This window comes from Sinohyriopsis cumingii, chromosome 4 (genome assembly GCF_028554795.1).
Source record: "Sinohyriopsis cumingii isolate HCF-2022 chromosome 4, ASM2855479v2, whole genome shotgun sequence".
Lineage (NCBI taxonomy): Eukaryota > Metazoa > Mollusca > Bivalvia > Unionida > Unionidae > Sinohyriopsis > Sinohyriopsis cumingii.
In genome coordinates, this window is record NC_142964.1 from 7,940,740 (window position 1) to 7,964,575 (window position 23,836).

At 35.2% G+C, this 23,836-nt stretch overlaps 2 protein-coding genes across 2 annotated transcripts in view; both read right to left on the bottom strand.

Annotated features, from left to right (window-relative positions):
* LOC149800582 (uncharacterized) overlaps nucleotides 1-19,171 on the bottom strand; it is a 77,784-nt gene extending 58,613 nt beyond the window's left edge. Inside the window, exon 1 of the mRNA XM_089954537.1 lies at nucleotides 19,150-19,171. The gene's annotated coding sequence lies outside the window, so the exon portion shown is untranslated. The remainder of the gene's footprint in view (nucleotides 1-19,149) is intronic.
* The window catches only part of LOC149800583 (uncharacterized), a 28,777-nt gene extending 5,407 nt beyond the window's left edge, over nucleotides 1-23,370 (bottom strand). The window contains exons 1-7 of the mRNA XM_089954440.1: nucleotides 23,188-23,370; nucleotides 15,351-15,554; nucleotides 10,285-10,598; nucleotides 8,943-9,081; nucleotides 8,404-8,473; nucleotides 3,491-3,643; nucleotides 2,675-2,829 (exon numbers count right to left, since the gene is read on the bottom strand). Of these exons, the coding sequence (XP_089810566.1) occupies nucleotides 2,675-2,829; nucleotides 3,491-3,643; nucleotides 8,404-8,473; nucleotides 8,943-9,081; nucleotides 10,285-10,598; nucleotides 15,351-15,554; nucleotides 23,188-23,370 (1,218 nt within the window). The remainder of the gene's footprint in view (nucleotides 1-2,674; nucleotides 2,830-3,490; nucleotides 3,644-8,403; nucleotides 8,474-8,942; nucleotides 9,082-10,284; nucleotides 10,599-15,350; nucleotides 15,555-23,187) is intronic.
* Between the last annotated feature and the right edge of the window lie 466 nt (nucleotides 23,371-23,836).

The window sequence follows — 23,836 nt, forward strand, 5'->3', positions numbered from 1 at the left end:
AACGCCATTTTTCAGCACAGATGTTGCTATACATGGCAGCCAGTATTAATGGTGGAGGAAGAACCCGTGCTTTCTCACACACCTACATTGGCTGAATCCGAGACTCGAACCCACTCAAACAGAGGTGAGATGGTAGTGATCCGTACCGGAGAGCGCTTTAGACCACTCGGTCACTCGGGGCCCCAGGTAAGCCATGACAATTACGTTGAGAATCTGGCGATATACTAACAGGCAAATTAAATATGTGCATAAATAGAACATCAAGTTATTAGCAATTAAAGCTATAAATCTTACTGCAACAAATATTGGTGGATAGCAATTATTTGAACAAGAGTGGCAATATTATAAAAGGAGATTTGAACATTGATAATAATCTTATCTTGAATGTCAGTAACCCAGCTGGTGAGGAAAGATTGTCTTAATAAATTTTATGTGGGTAACAAAAGCCCAAATATATTTTTATCTTATGGTAGAAACTATTATTAATTTATTATTTAAATACCACACCACAATACAATGTAATTCGAAACACCGACACTGGTGTTGGGGAAGATGAGCCAGGAAATATAAACATATCATCGAATAACATTTCTTAAAACTGGTTTGTCTTCACAGAGGAAGGTGTGGAGCTTATTTATGCATATATTAGTATCTGTGATATAAAGAAAACAAAATATTTTATTGGACTTTGAATGGTGAAATAACAAAATATTTAAATAGTTTCTAAACTATTGTTAACATGAAAATACGCTAACAACCAAAATACATGTGTCACAGTTCTTTGTATCTGTTCCTGCAGGAAGCCAGTTAGCGTTATATAGTATCGCCAACGTAGGCGGCGCTTATCTTTACACAGCACATCAATGGCTTTAACAGAAATAAATACAAGATATGAGCAAACAAACCCTTCAACAAATTAATGAGAAAATCATCCTGTTTAAAGGTGACTATATTTTCATTGCTGAAACAGGTTTATTTGGAAGTACACGAGACAATCAAGATATACCATTTGAAACCTTAAATACTTGAAGATAATGATAATAAGAGGAACATCATGTTGCCTCTAGGTTATCATAACACCTATGTGGTTGGATCGCGATTGACAAATATTGATGCATTCACTGGCATTGCTTTATGCATACAATTTTTAACAAACTTTTAATTCAACCGTTAGTACAAGTATATGGCGTGGATATTTATCAGAATAAACAAAACGTACTGTGAATTTTTGTCTATTCTTGGAAAGCTCAAATACACATATTTAGTTTTGCGATCTAATGTAATGTAATGCCATACAAATGTTGACCAGCAAAACAGCTGTTAACCACCACATGATCTTGTAACAAGTTTATATAGCGGTTACAGAAAATCATAAAATTGGTAAATGCGGATTTAGTAAAATTATGACTTCATTCCAATTTTAAGCAGACCAAAATAAGACTTACAGAAATAAAGTATTGTTGATCGCGCGACGAAGTTCAAAGATCGCTGGGCGGTGCTATGTTCGCGTTAATATTGCCACAGTGTATTGATGAATCCACAATTGTGTATTTATTTTAAAATACAGCATGAATTCAATTACTTTGTTTCTTGTAGTGTATTCCTTTAATATTAACCCTTAGGTAAGAAAACGAAATGAGTATATAATTAAACGTTATTGCATTTGTACGGGAAAATATGAACTCGTTTTTTCGGAATAATACTGTACTCCATGCCCGTGCAGTATATCTTAGAAGAAAAAAACATCGTTCATATTTTCTCACACAAATACATTAACCAATAAAGAAAACAAGCTATATGGAGTCTTTCCAGATTTATTTGAAGCGTTAAAAGCTAAACGGTTATGAAACCCAAGCTTAAAGTAGTATGTATGTATTAAATTGTACTGGGCGTTTACACATTGGGCAATGGTTTCTTTTGAAATAACCATCCATTATATTAATCATTCAAGAAAACAGAAATGTTTGCATTCTTCTTATAAATATATCATACAACTATCGTCCAGTCTTTCATTAGATAATATACCGTGTATGTGTAACATTTGTATGACCTCTTGCAATGGATGACCTTTTCTATATATTAGATCCATAATGTTAATACCTATAAGTAAATATACCCATTCTAAATGACCATTTTGACATGCTATGCTAATGCGTAATCATTCTTTGCATTTATAAGGGTACTAAGATCTTGTTCAGACAATACTTTTGCTAATTCAGAATGTTCATTTACGTACAAACCGAACATCTTGTGTTATCAATGATAACTAAAAAACTGTGTTTCTTCATTTTTATTAATACACGTTCTATAGAGTCGATGTTTTCATTTTCCATAATTCATGTCCAATAGAGTCCTGAACTATTAGTCTCCACATTCGACTTAAGAAGCAAACGTGTACATATTGAGCAAAAAGTTGTAAAACTATAAAACAAACATGCATTAATCTAAACAATAGTATCTGCTCTAAAACAAGCCCCACTGTGCATGAATATGGTCTTGCTATGTATTGGAAGATACCAGATGTGTTGCGTGTCCTTTCTCTGTGTCTAAACGTTTCGGGCTTGCAATTGTTTATATGCATTCAAGAAATCGGAAAACCGATTTTTACTCCCACTTGCTCTTAGTATGGATTATATTAATAAAAACCAATATAAATATGACAAGTCTTCCTTACCGTAATACACATAAGGGTGTGACCCCGTAGAAAGATGTGGTCAATAGTCCAGTCGCAGTCTTGTTGAAGCCATGTGTTGCCGTTACAAAAGGTACACTTATTAATGACAGTGTGAGACAGTCTGGCTTTAGTGCTGGTTAAGGCTTCATAAGAGTCTGGAAAAGTCAAAATGAATTATAATATTACAAAATCTCTGTGCTAACTTACATTTGAAACGTTCACGGTCAAGTTTTAACTTAATTTAACAATTACGTTCAAAATTTGGTTTATTCAGAAGCGACTTGCATAACGTTCAAAAGTTGTATGCATGTCAATGCTGTCTACAAACACCCAACCACACCCGCACATACATACCTACATAATCACTTGTTGTTGTTGTAGGGTTTAACGCCATTTTTCAGCACACGATAGGCTATAGATGGCTGCCAGTATTAATGGTGGAGGATGAACCCGGGATAACCCCAGAAAGAACCACCGACCCACGAGAAGATACTGGCAAGCTTTCTCTCATACCCACATTGGCTGAATCCGAGACTCGAACCCACGCAGACAGAGGTGAGATGGCAGTGATCCGTAACGGACAGCGCTTTAGACCACTCGGTCACTCGGGGCTTCACATAATCTCTCTCTCTCTCTCTCTCTCTCTCTCTCTCTCTCTCTCTCTCTCTCTCTATATATATATATATATATATATATATATATATATATATATATATATATATATATATATATATATATTCTGTTGTGTCTTTGCGAATCGCAAGGTTGAATTTACAACGGTCTTGTTTTATAAGTTACCCAGTTATTTGAGATTACCTGGCAGTTCAGAACACACGTTGCTTTCAGGTAGTTCGGGGCCTGTGTTGAAGTCTCCCGCTAGCACCAGTCGAGTTTTATCTTTGATAGCTGCAAGGAGTTTGTCAACCTCTGCCCGGTTCTGAGCTGTATAGTTACCATACTGGTGGAATGCTAAAAAAGTATAAAAATAAAAACTAACACAACTTAGATAGCTCGCTGTCGCTAATCGTCATGTCACCATTTTTGTGCCTACACTTGACTCAGAAGACTAGGTACAATTTGTACACGATCTGAAGACGTAACCTCATTTGGTTGGATATAATGTCGCTACGTTGTAAAGTACAAACTATTTATATATACTTTAAATTATCATCAACCAAGGTTTATAAAGTATGTGATGCTCTAAGGCCTGTATAATACAGTAGCAATACACACACTTTACTCCTTTGAGGTCCTAGATTCAAACCTCGGTTCCAGCAAATGCAAGGTCCAGCACTCGTTTAACTGGGGGCATTATTTATTGAAGATTGTTTCCATTTCGGTGACCATTTCATGCAGGATAAAACCCTCTGTTGTATGTAGCATAAGCTGTTAGAACCTTTATAACTGACGCTAAAAATCTATGAGCGTTTGCTAAACAGATCCATACGATTCTCTTTTTATCCCACCCCATTCAATATGTGCCCATGGGGATGTAGGGTGGGAGTGGTGGTAGGTATACAACTATGGAGGAGCATTACCGCCATAACTTTATGTATATTATTATGTATATCTATAGTTTTGCTTAAATCCTGGTACAATATTTTATTTAATATTCATGCTTGTAAATTGTACAGAATATCGTTAGTTGAATTGGCCTACGACCCGAGTCTGTTGAGAGCAAAAATTACATGGGATCTGTAAACGCATGTTTACGTATGTATTGACAATTATTAGTAATAAAATTGATAATTATTCTTAATGGCGCCATTGAACTATTTTCTCACTAGCTGATGGGGTTTCGGCGTTTCTAGAAGAATTCAGTAAATTCCCATTGGTCGGGCTGAGTCACATGAATAGGCAATTTCGAGATAAAATGAGTAGTAAGATCCATCAAGTGGGGTATATTTTGAAATTTAGTGGCAATAAAAGCTAGATATAAGGAGAGAACTGAGCAATCACATTATTTCCGATTTTTGTAGTCATCCTCATTTCTTGTGTCCCTGTTGTAGGTCCTCATGCGTGTTTTGTTTACTTAGATATTATTCGAGAGGAAAAAAAACATTTGTTTGGACTGTTCAGTGGAAATAGAAAGTGTTCATTATTTGGACTATACTATTATACTGGAAACTGTTGTGAATTATTAGAAGGAGTTGTGGACGATGAAATCTTAATAACGTCACGCTTTTTGGCGGAAAATTTCATTTCCGGTTTAACAATTTATACAGAACTTTTCGTTCACTTAGGACTTTAATAGAATTTAATCAGGATTATTCTGGATTCACATTATACTACTGTAAGTTCCTCTCACCTTTTAATTTATGTCTTTGATAATTGTTAAGTGTTACAAAACGTGATGGTTTTGCTTCTTTCTGTTACTTACTTTCTGACCATTGCATCGTCACGATATATTTTTTATTATTATACTATGTAGTTTACATTACTCTTTGTTTGTCTTTTCTAGGTATATCGGATATACATTCCGAGTTGTACTTTTACCTCGGCCATCATTTATTACTAAATTGTTAAGTTTGATATAATTGTGCTGCAATGTCCTGTCTTATGGTTCCATGAGATTGATTCTATGTGGAGCTTTGTTACACACGTTAGGATTCTTAATTGTGTCTTCCTAACTCTGAATTTCCACTTTACAATTTGCAGATTTCATTTGATAGCAAACTCTTAAGTATCGTATTGGTAAAATGTTTGATTTCTCGGACATTCCACTGTAGCACAGCGACAGTTGCAAAATTTCTGTTAGCATGATGCAAATTTCAATAAATTATTGCTCCAACAGAGGGCGCCGTTATATTAACGAATAGAATGACAGTAGGTCCGCTATTTTGCAATTTCTACTCAATGTGGACTGATAAAGGGATGAGGCCTGCATTAATGAGTCATCAAAGCGCGCGCGCGCTCGTGTGTGTGTGATTTGCATTTTTACGTAGCTTTAACGATTTTCAGTCATATCGCTACGATGTCTGCAGTGTGGCAGTTATAGTGATGTCTTGCACTGGTGCATCATTCCGCAGACATGTAGCATGATGTCCTACCCAGTCACATTATCCTGACACCAAGCCGACCAGTCCTAGCACTAACATCTTAATGCTGAGCGCCGGGGTTCGAACCCACTACCTCCCACATCCTAGACGGACGCTCTAACCACTTGGAAACCGGATCGGTCGTCAACAAAAAAATTGATAAGTAATAAACACAATATAGACGCTTCTTTGTCCTAGAGTATTGTTTCCCTTGTTGATATTATTGTTGTTCGCGTGTGTGTGTGTGTGTGTGTGTGTGTGTGTGTGTGTGTGTGTGTGTGCATAAACGTATAGTCCCTCTGCATGTGGAGTAACAATTCGTAACCTTCACCATTCGTTAGTAGTTCCAGCGTCTTCTCCGTTTTCCTAATTCATGTTTATCTTTATTATCTTTATTATTATTATTATTATTATTATTGTTGTTGTTGTTGTTGTTGTTGTTGTACCGCACTTATTTTAAATTGACACTCATATCTCAGATTAATTGACTGGGGATTTTAAAATAAAGAAGAATTTTTCAAAAGTTCAATAAAATCACGTAGTCTTCCAAGTTTTTAACCCCTTTCCCCCTCTCTCTACCTCTCTCTCTCTCTAACACTCATATGTACATACTGTGGCAAACACACACACACACACACACACACGCGCGCTGGCGCGTGTTTGTTTGTTTGTGTGTGTGTGTGTGTGTGTGTGTGTGCGTGTGTTATCAGGGATCTATGATATACATTTAACTTCATTTACCAATACATACTGTCCATTTTAAACCAAAGAATGCGTCAAAGTCGCTAGTGGCTGATTACGTGAATAACTTCATAAGAGAGCATTATGTGACGTTTTTATGATGAAGCATCTGGAAAATGTTTCTGGCAAGAGAAAGTTTAATCAGTTTATGAGAATAAATGACCACCTTGCATTGTTCATTTATTTGTAACTCTGTGTTCATAGCTATACATTCTTATGCAGTAATACAATAATGATGCGGAATATTAGCAGTCATTGAATTGTATGTTTTTAAAACTTTCATTTTTACCAAGACAGTAATGTTACAAATTGAAATTAAGAATCTTATTGATTTGTTAAAAATATTTCATGTTGACTTCACAATTGGTGTTTTAATGAAGAACGTTAATTGTGATCGAAGTGCGAGAGAGAGAGAGAGAGAGAGAGATGGGGACGGGTGGAGGAGAAGGATGGGTGGTATGAGCCGGTAGCGATGTTGCAGATGCTATACCGACTTGTCAAAAAAAAAACGTCGAACTATAATAATTGCGGTTTAAATGTAATAATTCAAACTTTACAAAAACCAAAATAAGTTAATTTAACTGAAGTATGATATGCATTAGTTACAGTTTGTGTACATGGGCAAAAATAGGAACAGTAACAGTAAACAGTAACATTCAACGCCCTTCGTCCCCACTATATATAGAGTTAGAAAGACACAATAAAGAATCCTAGCGTGTGTAATACAAATAGACATATAATCACTCAGTCACTGCTAGAGCAATGAATGAGGATTTAAAAACAAACAAACAAACAATTTTTTGCGAGGCAGGGCAAATTAGCCAGGACATGTTTTGGATTATGATTACTTCTTACTTGTAACTTTCAAATTAAAGGATGTTATGTATATTACCGTTATGGTAATTAACATATGGCATCAAACGAATTGTCAACATGCGATGAAGATATTGAGAGATGTAAAGATACAATGAATAATGTATTGATCTGTAATATTAAAAACATGCACATATAATCACTCACACAGAAATTGGTATGATGAAATTGCAATATTCCAACATCACGCATCTTGAACTTAGAAATAGTTATTGGCAGCTACAAAGGTGCAACCCAGAATGTATATCTTTCACACATAGAAAATACACAATAGAGGAAATTATATACATTGCATATTTTAAAAAAGCACATGCTTATAATTATGGCGTACATCCTCTTCGATATAGACCGAGGACCACCTGTGGCAATATCTAAATATTTGTCTGTCGAGCCAAGTAATGTATATGTGGTTTAATAAAGAGTAAATGAGTTAGGTATAGTTGTAAGGTGGAGATTTAAATGGTTTCGAGATTTCATCTAGGGACCGCATTCCCATTCGCTCCATCCTCAAGACTGAATCGAGATTCTAAACCCAGTTTGAACATGAACAGATCATATATATTGTATCTTAAGATATTAAAATGTCTTCTTAAAATGAGAATATATTTTAGATATAATTATACAGATGAAAATGTATCTCCCTCTCCACCCCCACAAATTCGAGAAGCCTTGTATATATCTGTAGACCAATCCCAATTATAACCCAAAGATTCAAGTCTCTTTATAACGGTACCTGGTTACGTGTTCGACGATACACGAATATGTACGCACAAACACAAGCATGCACGTCTAAACGGACAGCACCAAATGGTCCCCGCCTTTTTGTTCCAGAAGCCCAGGAATAAAAAGATATCAAACCTAACTATTTTGCCCTGATACAATTTGTGTAGTCTTCTTTCCAGCAAATAAACAAAAGTCAAAAGTTTAGCAGTAGAAAAAGTCTGTTTTTCATCATCATTTCAGCAATAAAACTAAATCTAGAGGAGAGAAAAGCCAGTCTGAGGTATGATTTGAAACGTTTGTACAAAATTTATATTTCTTGATTATTCTCTTCTTACAATTTTTTTAAAAATTTACCTTCAGGATAGAGGTTTCCCAAGAAAGGTGTTGATAGATGCGTGCACACAACTGTACCTATTGTCTTGATCTGAAAAAAGCTCAAATATTCGGTAAAATATTCTTTACATTTCATGCTACGCTATCCATGCACCAACACACTAATACGATTGATGAACATACGAAAGAGAGCTACAATAAACTTAATAAGTTTATAGCAATATTATTCAGTGGAATGAAACGTAAATTTACACATGATAGTTGTATCTTATTCCAGCATAGTTATTAGGATCTTTTGAAGCAAATGTTAAAGCAGATAATCCCAAACGCACCAAAGTGTCATAAATAAAAAAATAAATAAATAAATAAATAAATAAATAGCCAGAGAAACATGACTACATTAACAAAAGGACATATGGTTAATATTATAACAGCTGTTCAAATAACATTTGGATTGATCTGAAATAAATATAAAGATTGCGGTCTCAATGCAAAAAATATCAAAGAAAGTGAATACGAAATATTAATATAGATATGTCATTCGTTTGAAAATCACTTACATGTGCTTGAAGATAGCCTCGTTTTGCTATCTCCTTAACATCCGGATGATACTCTACTGCCTTAGCGTTTAGCATTTGACGCTTGCTGAATAACAAAAGACCCGGCACGTTTATCATCGTCGTAGAATTTAAATGACACCTGATGAAAGAAGCAAATAGGATATCGAGTTAAATGTGTACGTTTACTTGTATTTTATCTAGATCTGCCACTGACTAGAACGCAATTCGAAGCTGCATTAATCGGCACTCAGAAATACTTTAGATCAGTGTAGATGTGCTAAAGTATGTTACTCAGATATGTGAGAACAATGGAGAGCGCAAACAGTAAGGGAACGTGAGAAAAGGTAAGGGAACGCCGTTCGCAAGCGTTCGCACAGCAATAAACCCCTGCTCTAAATGCGGGGGGGGGGGGTAATTCCCCTCTAAAACAATGAAAGCAATGAGAGCGAAACGATATCAAGATACGGTACGTTTTCATTTGTCAGATTGTATGGCTGAAAACGCTTAAAATGCACGAGCAGCTGGATGTTTCGAGCTCATGGATCCTATCAAAGCTTCTGTCCCACACACCTCTATGGGCAAGAAATTCTTCAAAATAATATGAAGGAAAATGTACATGTTGCAAGAAAGGGCGACATTATTTACTGCTGTTCTCAGGTACTGAAAACAGTAGATTAAAGTCAAAAACTGCAATATTCAGAATGTAGTCACATCCTCTTGACTTTTTTGATGCGTTGGTGTATTTTTGCAAAATGTATTTAGTTCTCATTTCCACGGCATGATATAACAAATAATGTGTTAAAAGACGTCGAAGTATGCAAGCCAGCAACCAACGTAATTCACTGACTTACAAAGTTTCCTTATGTAACTCAACATCTGAGAGCGTGATTACTTAATGTCAAACCGCTCCGGTAGCCTAGTGGTTAGAGCGTCCGCCTCAGATGCGGGAGGTCGAGAGTTCGATCCCCGGCCGAGTCATTCCAGAGACGTATAAAAATAGTTCTAACAGCTACCTCGCTTGGCGCTCAGCATTAAGAGGTTAACGTTAGGACTGGTCGGCCTGGTGTCAGCATAGTGTGCCTGGGTGGGACATCGTGCGACATGTCTGATAAATGATGCCTCAAGTGCTAGACATGACAATAAACTGTCACACTGCAGAAATCGTAGCGATCTGACTGAAATATTGTTAAAGCTACATTACAAATCCAAATCACAGACACACACACACATTTAACGTCAAAATGGACAAAAAGCAATAAAATAATCGCAACTGCTATGTGCTGAAAGCAGAACTGATCTGATATATATATATATATATATATATATATATATTAATACTTACACTTCACGTGCCTCATTCATATCTTTTCGGATGAATAAACACGTCAAGCACTCTTGTGGCAGGCTAAACACCTGCCTTGCACATTGCTGTTGTAAGCAGCCGTAGAAAGCAAATTTCTGCTCTTCAACGCTTGTGTCAAACTGCAAACAGTTAGTCGATACACATGTAAGGAATTCGGAAAATTCTGGGCTTTTGCACGGAGGTTCATTTCTATCCTTTCGAGGGGTATCCGGCTGATGCATGAAACTGAGTGAATACAAATAGTTTTCCGAAAGTCCTGTCCTCAACCAATCAATGTCAGAGCTATCAAACACCTGAAATACATGATTTAATCTGTTCATTTGTTAAACAATTACATACACAATATAAAGAATTAGAAAGAAGGACAGCACTAAAGATAGAGAAGAAGGAAATACACGAGTACGCATATAGGCCTACATCTCAATGTGGAAAGCTGTACTGGGAAATAAGCAATGTTTCCTTAAGTTCCGACGTAAACAAAGTCTTTCTTAAGAGACAATAAAGAAGGCGGTTAGAGAAGTATAATTCGTTAAAAGTACAATCTGGCTATTATCGCGATTGACAGCATCTATCGCAAAGCTCCCATGTACCCACATCCTAATCCGCTTGGCCATGCTATCATTACCGAAAAGGGTCGATTAAGGTTGAAGAGAATGTCCTATGGTGCACGAGACCTTATTCTCTAGGCAAGCGGAATTTAACGTTTAGTTGTATTTCGATTCCGAAATGTTAAATATCTGTTCCTTTTTCTTGCGTTATTCGATATATGTTGAACGTCCGCATTTAGCTCGTGAAAAATACTCTTTTTTTTCTGATCCGTTGAAACTATATATGCATACTGAGCGATTATACTACCGTATTTAATAATGAACAGTTTTCTTTTCCGCAATATGTTGAAAAATGCGCCTTATTGAAAGCAATGCGAAGCAGCTTTCCGCTTCAGACACCTTGTCAGGTCACTTTTATACGTAAATGCGATGAATCTGTATAAAATATGATCCATCCATTACAATGTCCTAATTATTTCATATCATTTAATGCTTTACTGTTTTTCTCTCTTTCATTCATTTTTAAATTCGTTCTATACGATGTTAATATTGAGTTTGATAAAAAATGAATGTGTAAACTTTTAATTATGCATTTCCTTCACGTGGGCTTTAGTTCCCCTTTTCTTTGAATAGATACATACATGGGGAGGGTAGCTATTTTCCTTGGATTTGTTTCTAAGAATTTAGTTAGTGTTAAGATGGAGGATAATTTAACTGATTCTCAGTTACCCCCTTGCTCAAAACGTTGATCTGGGCTTCTTTATTTTGTAACTAAAAGTATTTTTTCACATTTCTTTTGCAACTAAATATAGTCTTTAATAGCAGGACAATGATTCCACATCTTCAAAGATGCCATTCCTAAACAAATTAAACACGTGGTGCTCTTGTTTCTCTCGAAACGCTACTCCCACAAACTTAATCCTGAAACAATCTTGCGAACATTTCCGGATATTATTCTTACATAAATTTCCTTGGAAAAATATATTTTAAAAAATAAAAAGTTCTAAAATTTAACTAGCGGATCTAGCATTAAAAGACTTTATTGGCAACTCAAAACGTGTCCGACTACGGAATCAAATGGTCTTGCTTGCGTGTTGACCAGCTAATTTGATTCACCTGAGATGTTTGGGCGTTTCTGTTTCTGTATTATTACAGTACAACGTGGTTTAACACAATTGAACCTTGGGAGAGGAAGGTATTCACTCAAAATGAAAAATTCATTCAGCGTGTCTTCCGCTTTTCCACGTGCACTATTTTCTTGTATACCGATGCATTGTTCCAATCTATTGTTGTCCTATCAGAGCTCAGAGGCTGCTCAGCATTTACCATGCTTGTGCCGATTGCTGACTATTTTATACAATGTTTCTACTTTTAAATCTCTGAATTGTTTTGTAATAATAATGCTTTTGCTGTAAAGGCATTAGAAAATGAGAGTTTATTTTAGAATGTGAATCACCGTGTAGAAATTACAGGTCTGTTTTCACGGCGTCAAGTTTGTAAGAAGATGTTCAGAATAAGGGTCAACCAGGAACAATATAGAACATGATTAAATATGAAATTAATAAGCGTAACGAATTCTTTTTTAACGCTTCAACTTCTAGATGTTGGATGACAATGTACAGTTTTCTGCTTACAGAACATGGAAAGAATAAACGAGAGTCAAGGACCTACTGAACAATAAAAAGGAAAGCAAACTTTTATCTGGTACAAAGCCTGAAAATAAATAAATAAATATCAAACATTTTGTTTTTACTGAACAAAAGCGAAATTGGTAACGGAATAACGTTTTAGGTTGCTAATAATATTATATTATGAAGAAATGACTTGCTTTGTATCTTATGCCCACCGTTTTATAGGAAGCTAAGTGTGTTAGTCAGTGACTGATTGGTTTAAATGGCCAGCCTTTACCGATCAATGCAATCTCGCATCTGTCAGCGTGATTTCGAATCTCGTTTCGGCTAATCGCGCAATCCCAGTATGTGGGAAAGATTGCCAGTAGCTTTTCATAGGTCGGTGGATCGTACCGAGCTTTGCCCGGGGTTTTCCTCCACCTGCAATACTGGCCACCATGTACATCCTATTATACTCTTTAAAAAATGGCGTCAACTTAAAACGACGACGACAACAACACCGATAATATTGTTACGCCTCCATGGTCTAAGCTAAGTAACAGAAAAGAGCGAAAATCAAGAAATTATGTAAAATTAAACAAGTAGTTTATTTGCTTAGAATACAGAGTGAAAATTTAAAAAGAACCCTACAGTATTGTGAATTAAATCCTAAACAGTCATAAAAATTCTTTCTAAAATTTAAATGTTTATAGAATTCCATTTGAATTCCAGTGGGATTCCAAATAAGTTCAAATTTTGATTGTATTAATATGCCTGTAATCTCGAATGTGATAATGTTCCAATGTGGCGATGTATCACATTAATATCTAAATTTCCTTGTCTGATTTCACTATAATTCCAAATTAATGTTTTAGGCCAAGAATATTATTGAGTTCTTTCTACTTATAGTGAATACTAATTTGAATAAATAAATCCACCCAAATGAAAAACTGAACACAGCAAAAACAATGACCCTTCGTCTGATGTTATAGCGGGAATAAAGAATGTTTCAAGTAAACAACATAATATCAAAGGTAAGAAACAATAACAGAGCCGCGTTGGTGGTCAGCCTCTTCTATGAAGCATTCAAAGTTGTCAAACAAGTTTAGGAATTTCCAAATGAAAACTAACATTTACATTCAGATAGACATAATCATGTTTATTTCCATTGATAATGATTAGAATATTAAATTTATAGTCTAAGACAAGTGTAAGCTATGTATTATGTTGTTGACAAAATAAATATCTCTCGTCAGGTACCCCATTGTTTTGATTTTTGGCATAGGTCAAGTACTGAATACAGATATACATAATTTGTGATCAGTATGAAAAGCTAACAAACAATTAAAATTAAATATATAGAAGAACGGTATCTTCCTATTTTTGACTTTATCTCATAAGCTAAAGCTTCACGCAAGAATGCATCTTTCAATGATGTCTTGACGATATTATCCGTTTAGACTTACAATGATCCACATGGACAAAATAAATTATGAAATATCCTATCTTATTATGAATAGCCATGAACTGATCAAAATATCTCAATTAAAACCCCCCAACTAAATTTGATTAATTCTAGGCAGTAAATAGTCATACAAATTTTCTTACAAACCATTCTGACAGTGCAAATGGACCTCTAGCCATAAGTCAACGTCAGATAGTACTGAAATGTTATTGCCACGTGACTCATATCGGACACTGCCATCATTAAAACTGTTTATAAAAATATGTATTCATGTCGGTATTGATGTTTATTAGTGGATAATTATTATTGCAATTTGTAGATATTTACAGGATAAACGCGTTTACCATATTTTCTACATTAAATTCAGTGTCAAATATATTTTTAAATTTAAATAAAAGCATTACTTTATTCTACCTGATGTTCCATCTACAAATTTACTTGCACGGTAGTTTCTTTGTTTTCATTTTAATAACGCATCTGATATTATATACTTAATTTGAACTATTTGCTTTCCGTTTACGAATGGATAGTGATTAAAATTTTAGTTGTTTTCCACAAAAACGTCCGTTTTCGATGTGATAGTAGGGTTTTTAACCAGCATTGCCACGGAAGTAATAGTGTAAGAAGTAAAAAGGATGTAAATGGGAAGTGTGTCGAAAACAGGAAGACTCGACGGGTAGTACGCTAATATAGCAACCACACAAGCAACACCCAAAACTGCTGTGGGATGGGTTGTGAGGGAGTTGGCTAGTGGGTATTTAATGCGAAGGCCATATCGGTCCAGAGATTCACATCAGAAAAACATTTTAGTTTTTGGAGGAAGGGGGCATGAATAAGTTTGCGGGATGAGGGAACATTATTTTTTACATCGCTATTGACACACATTGAACATATCTTTGAAGTTATGATTCAAAATGGTTTATATATTTTTGGAGAAAGTTCAGTATGTTAGCTCTTAACAATTTACTACAGATTACAAACCGATCACGCAAATGAGAGTCATCGGGGGACTAATAGGTTGGGTTTGTCAAATTATACTCTAAAATCGTATACATGAAGTATGGACAAGAATGAATAAAGAAATGAATTTCTTCCAAATCTCATGGTGTTCACATCGTATAAAATGAGACTGAATTCAGTTTCTAAATATTCATTACGTAAATGATAGTTGGTGCGTGCTGGCAAGGCGATGGATATCGTAACCTGCGGATCTGGGTTGACTCTTAGGAGGAGAGAAATTAAAATATTTTCTTTATATATACATGTATCCACCAAATAGACAAACATAACTAAATGTGTCATCGCCAGATTCTAGAGGAGAAATTTTGATTATACTGGGCAGAAATAATATTTAATACAAATGATACTCTAATACATGAACGAGAATTTTGATTCGTCCTCCACCGAGATTCGTATCATTACCTCTTGCAGGCAGACAACATCGGCACCGGAAGCTTTCACACCTTTAAGTAGTGCCTCCCTTCTCTCTACTTTCATCGGAAGGCTGTCTTGCAAAGCGGCATTGAATGTAATCACTTTGTGATTAGGTGTGGCACCGTGACAGAGGATCAACGAGCAAATGGTTAGCAAGGTCACCGCCTCCTGCATCTTCAGATCGTTCAGTGTCTACAAATCAAATGTGCAATGTGTAAGAGCCTTTCAAAAACGGACCATGGGTGAGTTGGTTCAAAGTTTCTGATGCACATATGCTGAAATCTAGAAAGGACAGCGCCCAGAGCAACATACACGGTTAAGGCCTGGCGTCGTGTCCGATAAGTGATCGTAGGCAATGTTCCCCATCTCCACCCACTTCATTTGCCGCTAACGTAAAGAATGATGAGTGTCGTTGCTGCGAGTAACTGTGATTTTCTGCTCTCATTTTTTTCACGAAGAATATACATCAGTTAATATGGAATATAGAATGAATAAGGGAATATTTTTGGCATTTGAAAAACCGCTTGCCTCAAGAAAATATGAGGAAAACATAGCGATCATAGTTTTTGTGACTGACATTACTTTGCATTGACCCAGCGAAGAATCGGGGTGGGTGTGGGAAGATCATAACGCTTTGCATATTTGGTATATGTACAACAAATATGTTTACAAATGCAATCTTTGGGAAAATAATTTTCAGTGAACTTAATGGATGAGCATTCCATGTTTAATACACAAGACTGTAATATTTTACCGTATGTTTTGCGTTGTAGTGCTGTCGTAAGTGGTCTTAGAGTTTTATATGCTTTTTCCTGGCAACGTTTTAAAGACTGTGTATCTTAGGTATGGTTAAAATAACTTTAAATTTCCTTAACTTTGGTGTACGATGATAGGTGTAATTTTGGTGGTAGCGTTTACAGCTTGACCGTACTGCTCGTTCCTCATGGTCATTTTCACTTCCTGGACTTCAAAGGTAACGTGGAAATAAAACACGCAGATAACATACGTTTTTCTTTTTATATAGTTTATAATTCAATAATTGCACTTTCAGAACTGGTTTAATAATCTCTTTTCTGGCAAATGTTCCTGCCCTATGTTAATAAACCACAAAATTGATATGCTTTAAACTAGTTTAGGTTTAGTTTTGGACCATATGGTAGCAGCCATTTTGATCAGCTTTCGGGTTTGCCAAAAATTCAACCGCCCGATATTATATTCGGATATGACTAAAATTCTAGCACGGTGTTTCCCTCGTAAATGTAAACACACCGTTTAGTCAAACAAACAAATCATCCTGAAATGACCCACGTTCTCATTTGTGTCTTTTCTTGCAAGATTTGATGTGTTTTGTTGATTTTCATTGGATTCCATCTATACATAAACGGATAGTATTTATCAAATGTTTTCTTCTTTTGATATTTTCACACCGAACGTGTGGCTTGTGCTTGTTCAAATATTTTGAATTATAAACTAAATCTCGATTTACATGAACGTTTACATATAATATGACAAACCTATGCAGATCACAATACGTTTTAATGTTTACTAACTTTAAAGATATAATAAAAAAATAAAAATAAAGAGAAATGTAAATAACTTTACTAATTTAATTTTAAATTATAACCACGACATATTAAATATTGTCATATATAAATTGACATTGAGAATGAGAAGGAGAGAAACGAAAATAAAAATACAACAGAGTATCTTATGGGAATATAATGTCATACTGATTGAAAGAATCAAATTTGAGGACGAAATGAAATCTCCCTCCTTGTCACAGGTGACAATCTCATTTGAAATATTTAATTTTAAATGGAACGAATAGCAAAAAACACAAACATAATCAATTTTAATTAGAAGATAAAATGTGAAGATAAATGTTAATTTATAAAAGCGACGAAATTTTTATTTTTTGACGCAAATAGAGTCAAAACCTGTTTACTTACCTAAATAAACAGAAGTAGTTGTTAAACTGATGGTTGATTATGCTGTTCTACCTCGGGAATCAGGCAGGTAATGACTTTTTTGGGCAACGTGTGATATTTAAGAAGAACATGGTATATAGAATGATCCAATCAGATTCTAGCATTCATACATAATCTAGTATTCAGAATAGTTTCTTACAGAATCAGTGATCGTTTTGCCCAAATAAGCATCAAATCATACTGGATTAGAACCGGAAGTCCTAATTATACAACAAAATATCGGCATGTTTACTTGAACCCAATCGTTTTCAAGTTTCCAGCTGAACTTTTCGCAATGATCAAAAGGAGATCAAGTAATGTTTCGTCTTCGTCTATTTATTAAGTGACGCTTTTGTAAGGGTTTTAGAAATTTTGTTTCAAGATTATTTTCACACCGAGATATCCATATTTCATGATATACACGAGTACTTCAACTTGGCCTTAAACTTATTTCGTAGTATTTATAGTATGTGTATTCTATATGCTGACACATCGAATCAAATCTTGTCAGGCAGTGTCTACTTTACACACAGTTTTACTACAATGACAGGGGTAAGCAGGTGGGTTTTTTTAAAATTATTACTCAGTTCTGTTCTTAATTGTTTTTATGCGTCGAAAGTGTCAAGTAAATTTACCATTTCAACTTTTATTCTCTTTGCATGGACATTCAGTCATAAAATACGAAAGTAGCATAGCGGTATGCATACTTTCCCTCTACTTTGCATGTTTCAAATACAAATAACTTCATCTTATACGTGTCCCTATCCCAGAAGTACATAAATGTAGAGAATAACATGAGTAGATTAACGATCAGTATATAGCTCGTCCCTTTAAGTCAACGACAAAGTGTTTCGGCGGAGTGGTTTATACAAAATAGATGTAAAAGTTTATAATGAGTAAATGTATGACACTGTAATCGTAGTTATGAATATGACAAACGTGGAATACCCGATATAATATTCGGGTCGACAAAAACTCCATTGCACGCTATTATATTCTTGTTGGACGAAATTCCACTACCTGGTACTTTAATCATGTTTGACGAAAATTCCACCGCCCGATATTATATTCGGGTAAACTAAGATTCTAGTATGGTATTCCCCTCGTAAATGTAAACGCGCCGCTTGGTCAAACAAACAAATCACCTTGAAATGACCCACGTTCACATTTGTGTCCTTTATTGCAAGATTTGATGCGTTTTGTTGATTTTCATTGAATTCCATCTATACATAGACGGATACTATTTTTCAAATGTTTTATTCTTTTGATGTTTTTACACAATCGAGAGGGTCCTGTTTGTTCAAATATTTCAAATTATAAACTAAATCTCGATTGACATGAACGTTGATATATAATATGACAAACTTAAACAGATCACAATAAGTTTGAATGTGATAACTTTGAAGATCTAATAAAAATAAAGAGATACGTAAATCGATCCTATTTTATTTTTAAATTTCAAATTAATATTGATGATTGCGAGATTAAATATAACCACGACAGATTAAATATTGTGATCTATAAATGGACATTGAGAATTAGAAAGAGGGAAACGAAAATAAAAATACAACAGAGCGTCTTATGGAAATATAATGTCCTACTGATTGAAAGAATCAAATTTGAGAACGAAATGAAATCTCCTACCTTCTTACAGACGACAATCTCATTTGAAATATTTAATTGTAAATGGAATGAATAGCATATACACAAACATAATAAATTGTAAATCGAAGATAAAATGTGAAGATAAAGATGTTAATTTATAAAAGCGACGAAATCTTAATTTGTTTACAGAAATAGAGTCAGAACTTGTTACTTACCTAAATAAACAGATGTAGTTGTTAAACTGATGGTTGATTATGCTGTTCTACCTCGGCAATCAGGCAGGGAATGACTCTTTTGGGTAACGTGTGATATTTAAGTAGAACATGATATATAGAATGATCCAATCAGATTCTAGCATTCATACATAATCTAGTATTCAGAATATTTTCTCACCGAACCATTCATTGATTTGTCAAATTATTCACCAAGTCCTTCTGGATTAAAACCGGAAAACCTGAGCACATAAAATAATACCCGCATGTTTACTTGAACCCAATCGTTTTCAAGTTTCCAGCTGAACTTTTCGCAAGGATCAAAAGGAGATCAAGTAATGTTTCGTCTAGTTATTAAGTGACGTTTTTGTAAGGGTTTTAGAAATTTTGTTTCAAGATTATTTTTATTAGGTTTTATTGATGTGTTTCTATGTAATCCGAGTATTAATCTATTCTTCAGGTACTTAAGTAAATCTTGTTTGCTATAGTACAAATACAATTGTCTACTCGCCCTACTACCCTTTGTATGAACCCTTGCAATACCACTTAAATATAAATCCTAAATGTATTGCAAGAATTCTTCCTTGAATATATTTAACACAGAACCTAACGACACACGCAGACACACTTTGATATACACTCAGTCCATTTAAGCACTAAATAACAATTTGTAAATCTTATTCCATACTTTGTTATTAATTTTCTCCTTTTAGCATTCAAGTGTCTTCAATTGTACTGAAACCAAACTATATATCTGTAGGTCGAATGTTATTACTTGCCAAATACCATACAACAGCAATAACAACAACAAACATGTCGACAGGTTGCACGCCGTGAAATAAAACTGAACAGAGTGAATGAACCGTTGCATGTGATGGAAGATCGGACATTTGTACATACACTTAAAAACAAGAGCATCTCAGAAAATTATATCTTACCTGCAAAACGGATGGAATAGTATCTAGGTAACATTTCTATAATCGATGCAAAAATGACTTTGAAAACGATTTTAAAGAGAATTGTTATCGTAATTCGACATTAACATGAACTACTTTCACGTGAAAGAACCAAATGTTTTTATTTTATATTTACTTTGCTGAGTGCTTTGTTCAGTTAAACCAAATTCAGTAATGCATTGCAGAAAGACAGTCGAGTTAGAAAATGAAGAACGAAATGCTCGCTACTGATGCAAAGTGATCAACTATATTGTCGCGGAATAGTGTAGGAAAACTAATTTATCCTGAAGTGGAACTATTATAGGCAGTCGATTTATTGGGTGCTTACAGCTCCCAAAGTATTATTTTTTCTGCTAATATTTTTACCCTGGCTCAACAAAATACAAACAATAGTTGCATCTCGTAAATAGTTCACACCGAGATATCCATATTTCATGATAAACACGAGTACTTCAACCTTGGCCTTAAACTTATTTCGTAGTATTTATAGTATGTGTATTCTATATGCTGGTACGTCGACTCAAATCTTGTCAGGCAGTGTTTACATTACAGACAGTTTTGCTACAACGACAGGGGTAAAGAGGTGTTTATTTTAAATTATTACTCAATTCTGTTCTTAATTGTTTTTATGCGTCGAAAATGTCAATTAAATTTACCGTTTCTACGTTTATTCTCTTTGCATGGACATTCAGTCATAAAATACGAATGTAACAACCAACATTGTGTTAATGCTGGCCTCTTTTGTGACTTTGTATTAAAGTGAATTATACTTAGAACCAGAAATTAAAAAGCATAAAATAACTATTTCGACTATCTCGATAAAGTAAACGTGCTACAAATCAAACGTGAAGCATATAGCGTTATAAAGACAGATAGAGGCTGTGACAACCAATACCAGAAGTACAGGATATAGATCATAGCCTTGTTTGTACAATAATTACAAAACAGCGGCAAGTGAATAAAATGGCATGCATCACACGAATGTGAAACAATTTCAAGATAAATACGTTTAGAAAAAGAGAGACTCCAAAGAGACAAGATTCACAAGAAAGATAATTCAAAAGAGGAAAAGGCTAAATTATCCGTTAATAAAATACAACCAACCTTGTGTTAATGCTGGCCTCTTTCATGACTTTCTATTAAAAATGAACTATACTTAGAACCAGAAATTAACGATGTATTTGCAAAGCATAAAATAACTAGTTCGATTATGTCGATAAAGTAAACGTGTTACAACTCAAACGTGAAGCATATAGTGTTATAAAGAAAGATCGAGGCTGTAACAACCAATACCAGAAGTACAGGATATGGATCATAGCCTTCTTTTTGGCAACCCAATAATTACAAAACAGTGGCAAGTGAATAAAATGGCATGCATCAAACAAACAGCAACACGAATGTGACAAATTTTCATCGTTGATAAAAGTTGTGAATGATAAAAGAACCATTCAAACGCAAAGTAAACCATAATATTTACAAATCAAAGTGCAATCGAAAATGTTCGCATCCTGGGAACAATGCAGATGACTACTGAATATTGATACAAATTAACTCATTAATTTGGCACATGAAAGACTCTTGGATGGTCTCATGTCTTAATTGTGACTTGGCCAAATCGTTATTGTCCAGACATGTGAGGAACCAATTATCGTTTCTTTAAATCTAGTTTCATGTTCATTGAAAGTTAAGGTTACCTGCAGGGAAACTTACAAATGAAATTAAGACTATCGCTAAATGGTTATAGTGATGGGGGTCCAATGCTCAAACAGTGAAAGACATCGACCATGACAGTTACGATGGGAAAGTAGCCGCATTTCTACCTACCCACCCCCACATCGTAACTATAAAGATCGGCGTCTTACATTGTAATACAGTGAATCCAATTGTTATAATGTTAGTATTTTAACCCTTTCCACTCGATCACTCAATCAATTTCCCTAAAGTTTTGAAAATCTTTGTAACGAGCCGCAATGAAAGTGCAGGACAACATAGCCTCATTGTTCTTCTTAGCACATTTGGAGTTTCCCACCTTTTTTCCAAACTTAATGACAGAAAGAATTATTTATCTTATAAACGTTATGAACATTTGTATGTGATTATGTCTGTCAATGTATTAAATTATCTAAATAGAATATAATCCCGCCGCTTTTTTGTTTCGTTCAAAGGCATGCATTGTGTTTGATTTCCGATTCAGTGTTTACATTAGTTATTTTAGAAATGACTCTACTTATAGAAGTATATAAGAGTTCTCCGCATATTTTATTTAAAAAAATAAACGCAAACGGGTCTGATTACACTGTTATATTTTGCCCGATGGAAATCTTCCCTTCATTTATCAGCTGATGCAAATGCAATTATACCATAATGCCGGCATTAGTGATAAATGCGCATTGAAGCGATGTTTAATGTCTGGGTTCATCTCTCTAGTTCTGCTGTCAGCGTTCATGTCTTACATACATACGTGAACACGGACAAGACGGTCGACTGCATACGCTTGATCTGGTACCCAAGCGTAATATAGTTGTCATATCAAATAGGCTTCATCCTAGTCAGTGTAGTAGTTGTGTGCGCAATACTGAAAAGAACCTCAGGTTTGAAACCTTCAACCGAGGTTATAGCACCTAGATACTTGAAGCTTCTCATTGTGCCAAATTTCTCACCATTCACTCTTATTTCCTGTCATTCGGGTTGTTTGACATTAGCTTGGTCAGCAAAGAACCCCATCAAATACCCTAAAGATGTTTGGTTGAGACGGTTCACTAAAGTTCCAGTTCATGTTCATCTCCTTGCTAAGCAATTGATATCGTAAGCGCAGCGCAGGTTGGTGATTGTTCTTCCTCCGACAAGAATACTGCATTAATAGTCTTCCAATGCATCTGACGTAATCCTTTTCGTGTAGATGTTGGACCGAGTGAGTGAGAGAAGGCAACCCATGTCTGACTCCGACTGTGATTGAATCAGTCTTCTATTTGACAATGACGAGAACTGCGCTAGTCACCCTGTCATACAGGTTTTCTATGGTGCTACTTAGTTTTGAGTTAATGTTGTATAACCACATGGTGTCCCACAATTTTGCATGACATACCCTGTCAAAAGCCTTGTTGAAGTCAATGAAGACGCGACAGAGGTCCTGTTGATGGTGCAGATATTTTTCACAGAGGATTCTGAGACAGAAGATCTGTTCTCTAATGCTACGTTCTGCTCTGAAACCTACTTGTTCTTCAGCAATGATGTGCTCTGCTTGGGGTTTCATTCTGTTGAGGATCATCTTAAACATGAGGTTGTTTGTGTGACTGTTGAGGCTGATTGTTAGCTAGTCCTGCCACATCTGAAGAGTGACGATCAGAGACTGGGTCCATGGGGTGATTCATTCTCTTGTTTGCCTGATTTTGTTTCGGATTGTTGTGAGGACATCCATGATGAAGGTTCCTCCTGATTCATCAAGTTCTGCCGATATTTTGTCTATCGCAGCTGACTTCCTTTTCTTTACAGCCTTTGCTGCAGCCTCTGATTCTTCACTGAGGAAAGAGTGTTTAGCCTCTGTTGTGGTCGCTGGGAAGCTTAGTACAACTTGTCTTCAGATGTCTCCTGATTGTGATAAGTTGAAGAATAATAAAATAACTGTTACTCTGATATAATATTTAACTGAAACGGTACACTAAGAATGTCAATTATTTTCCAAACAAAAACAGCATATATATTCTATATACTGGGAGAGTGTACATCATATCACT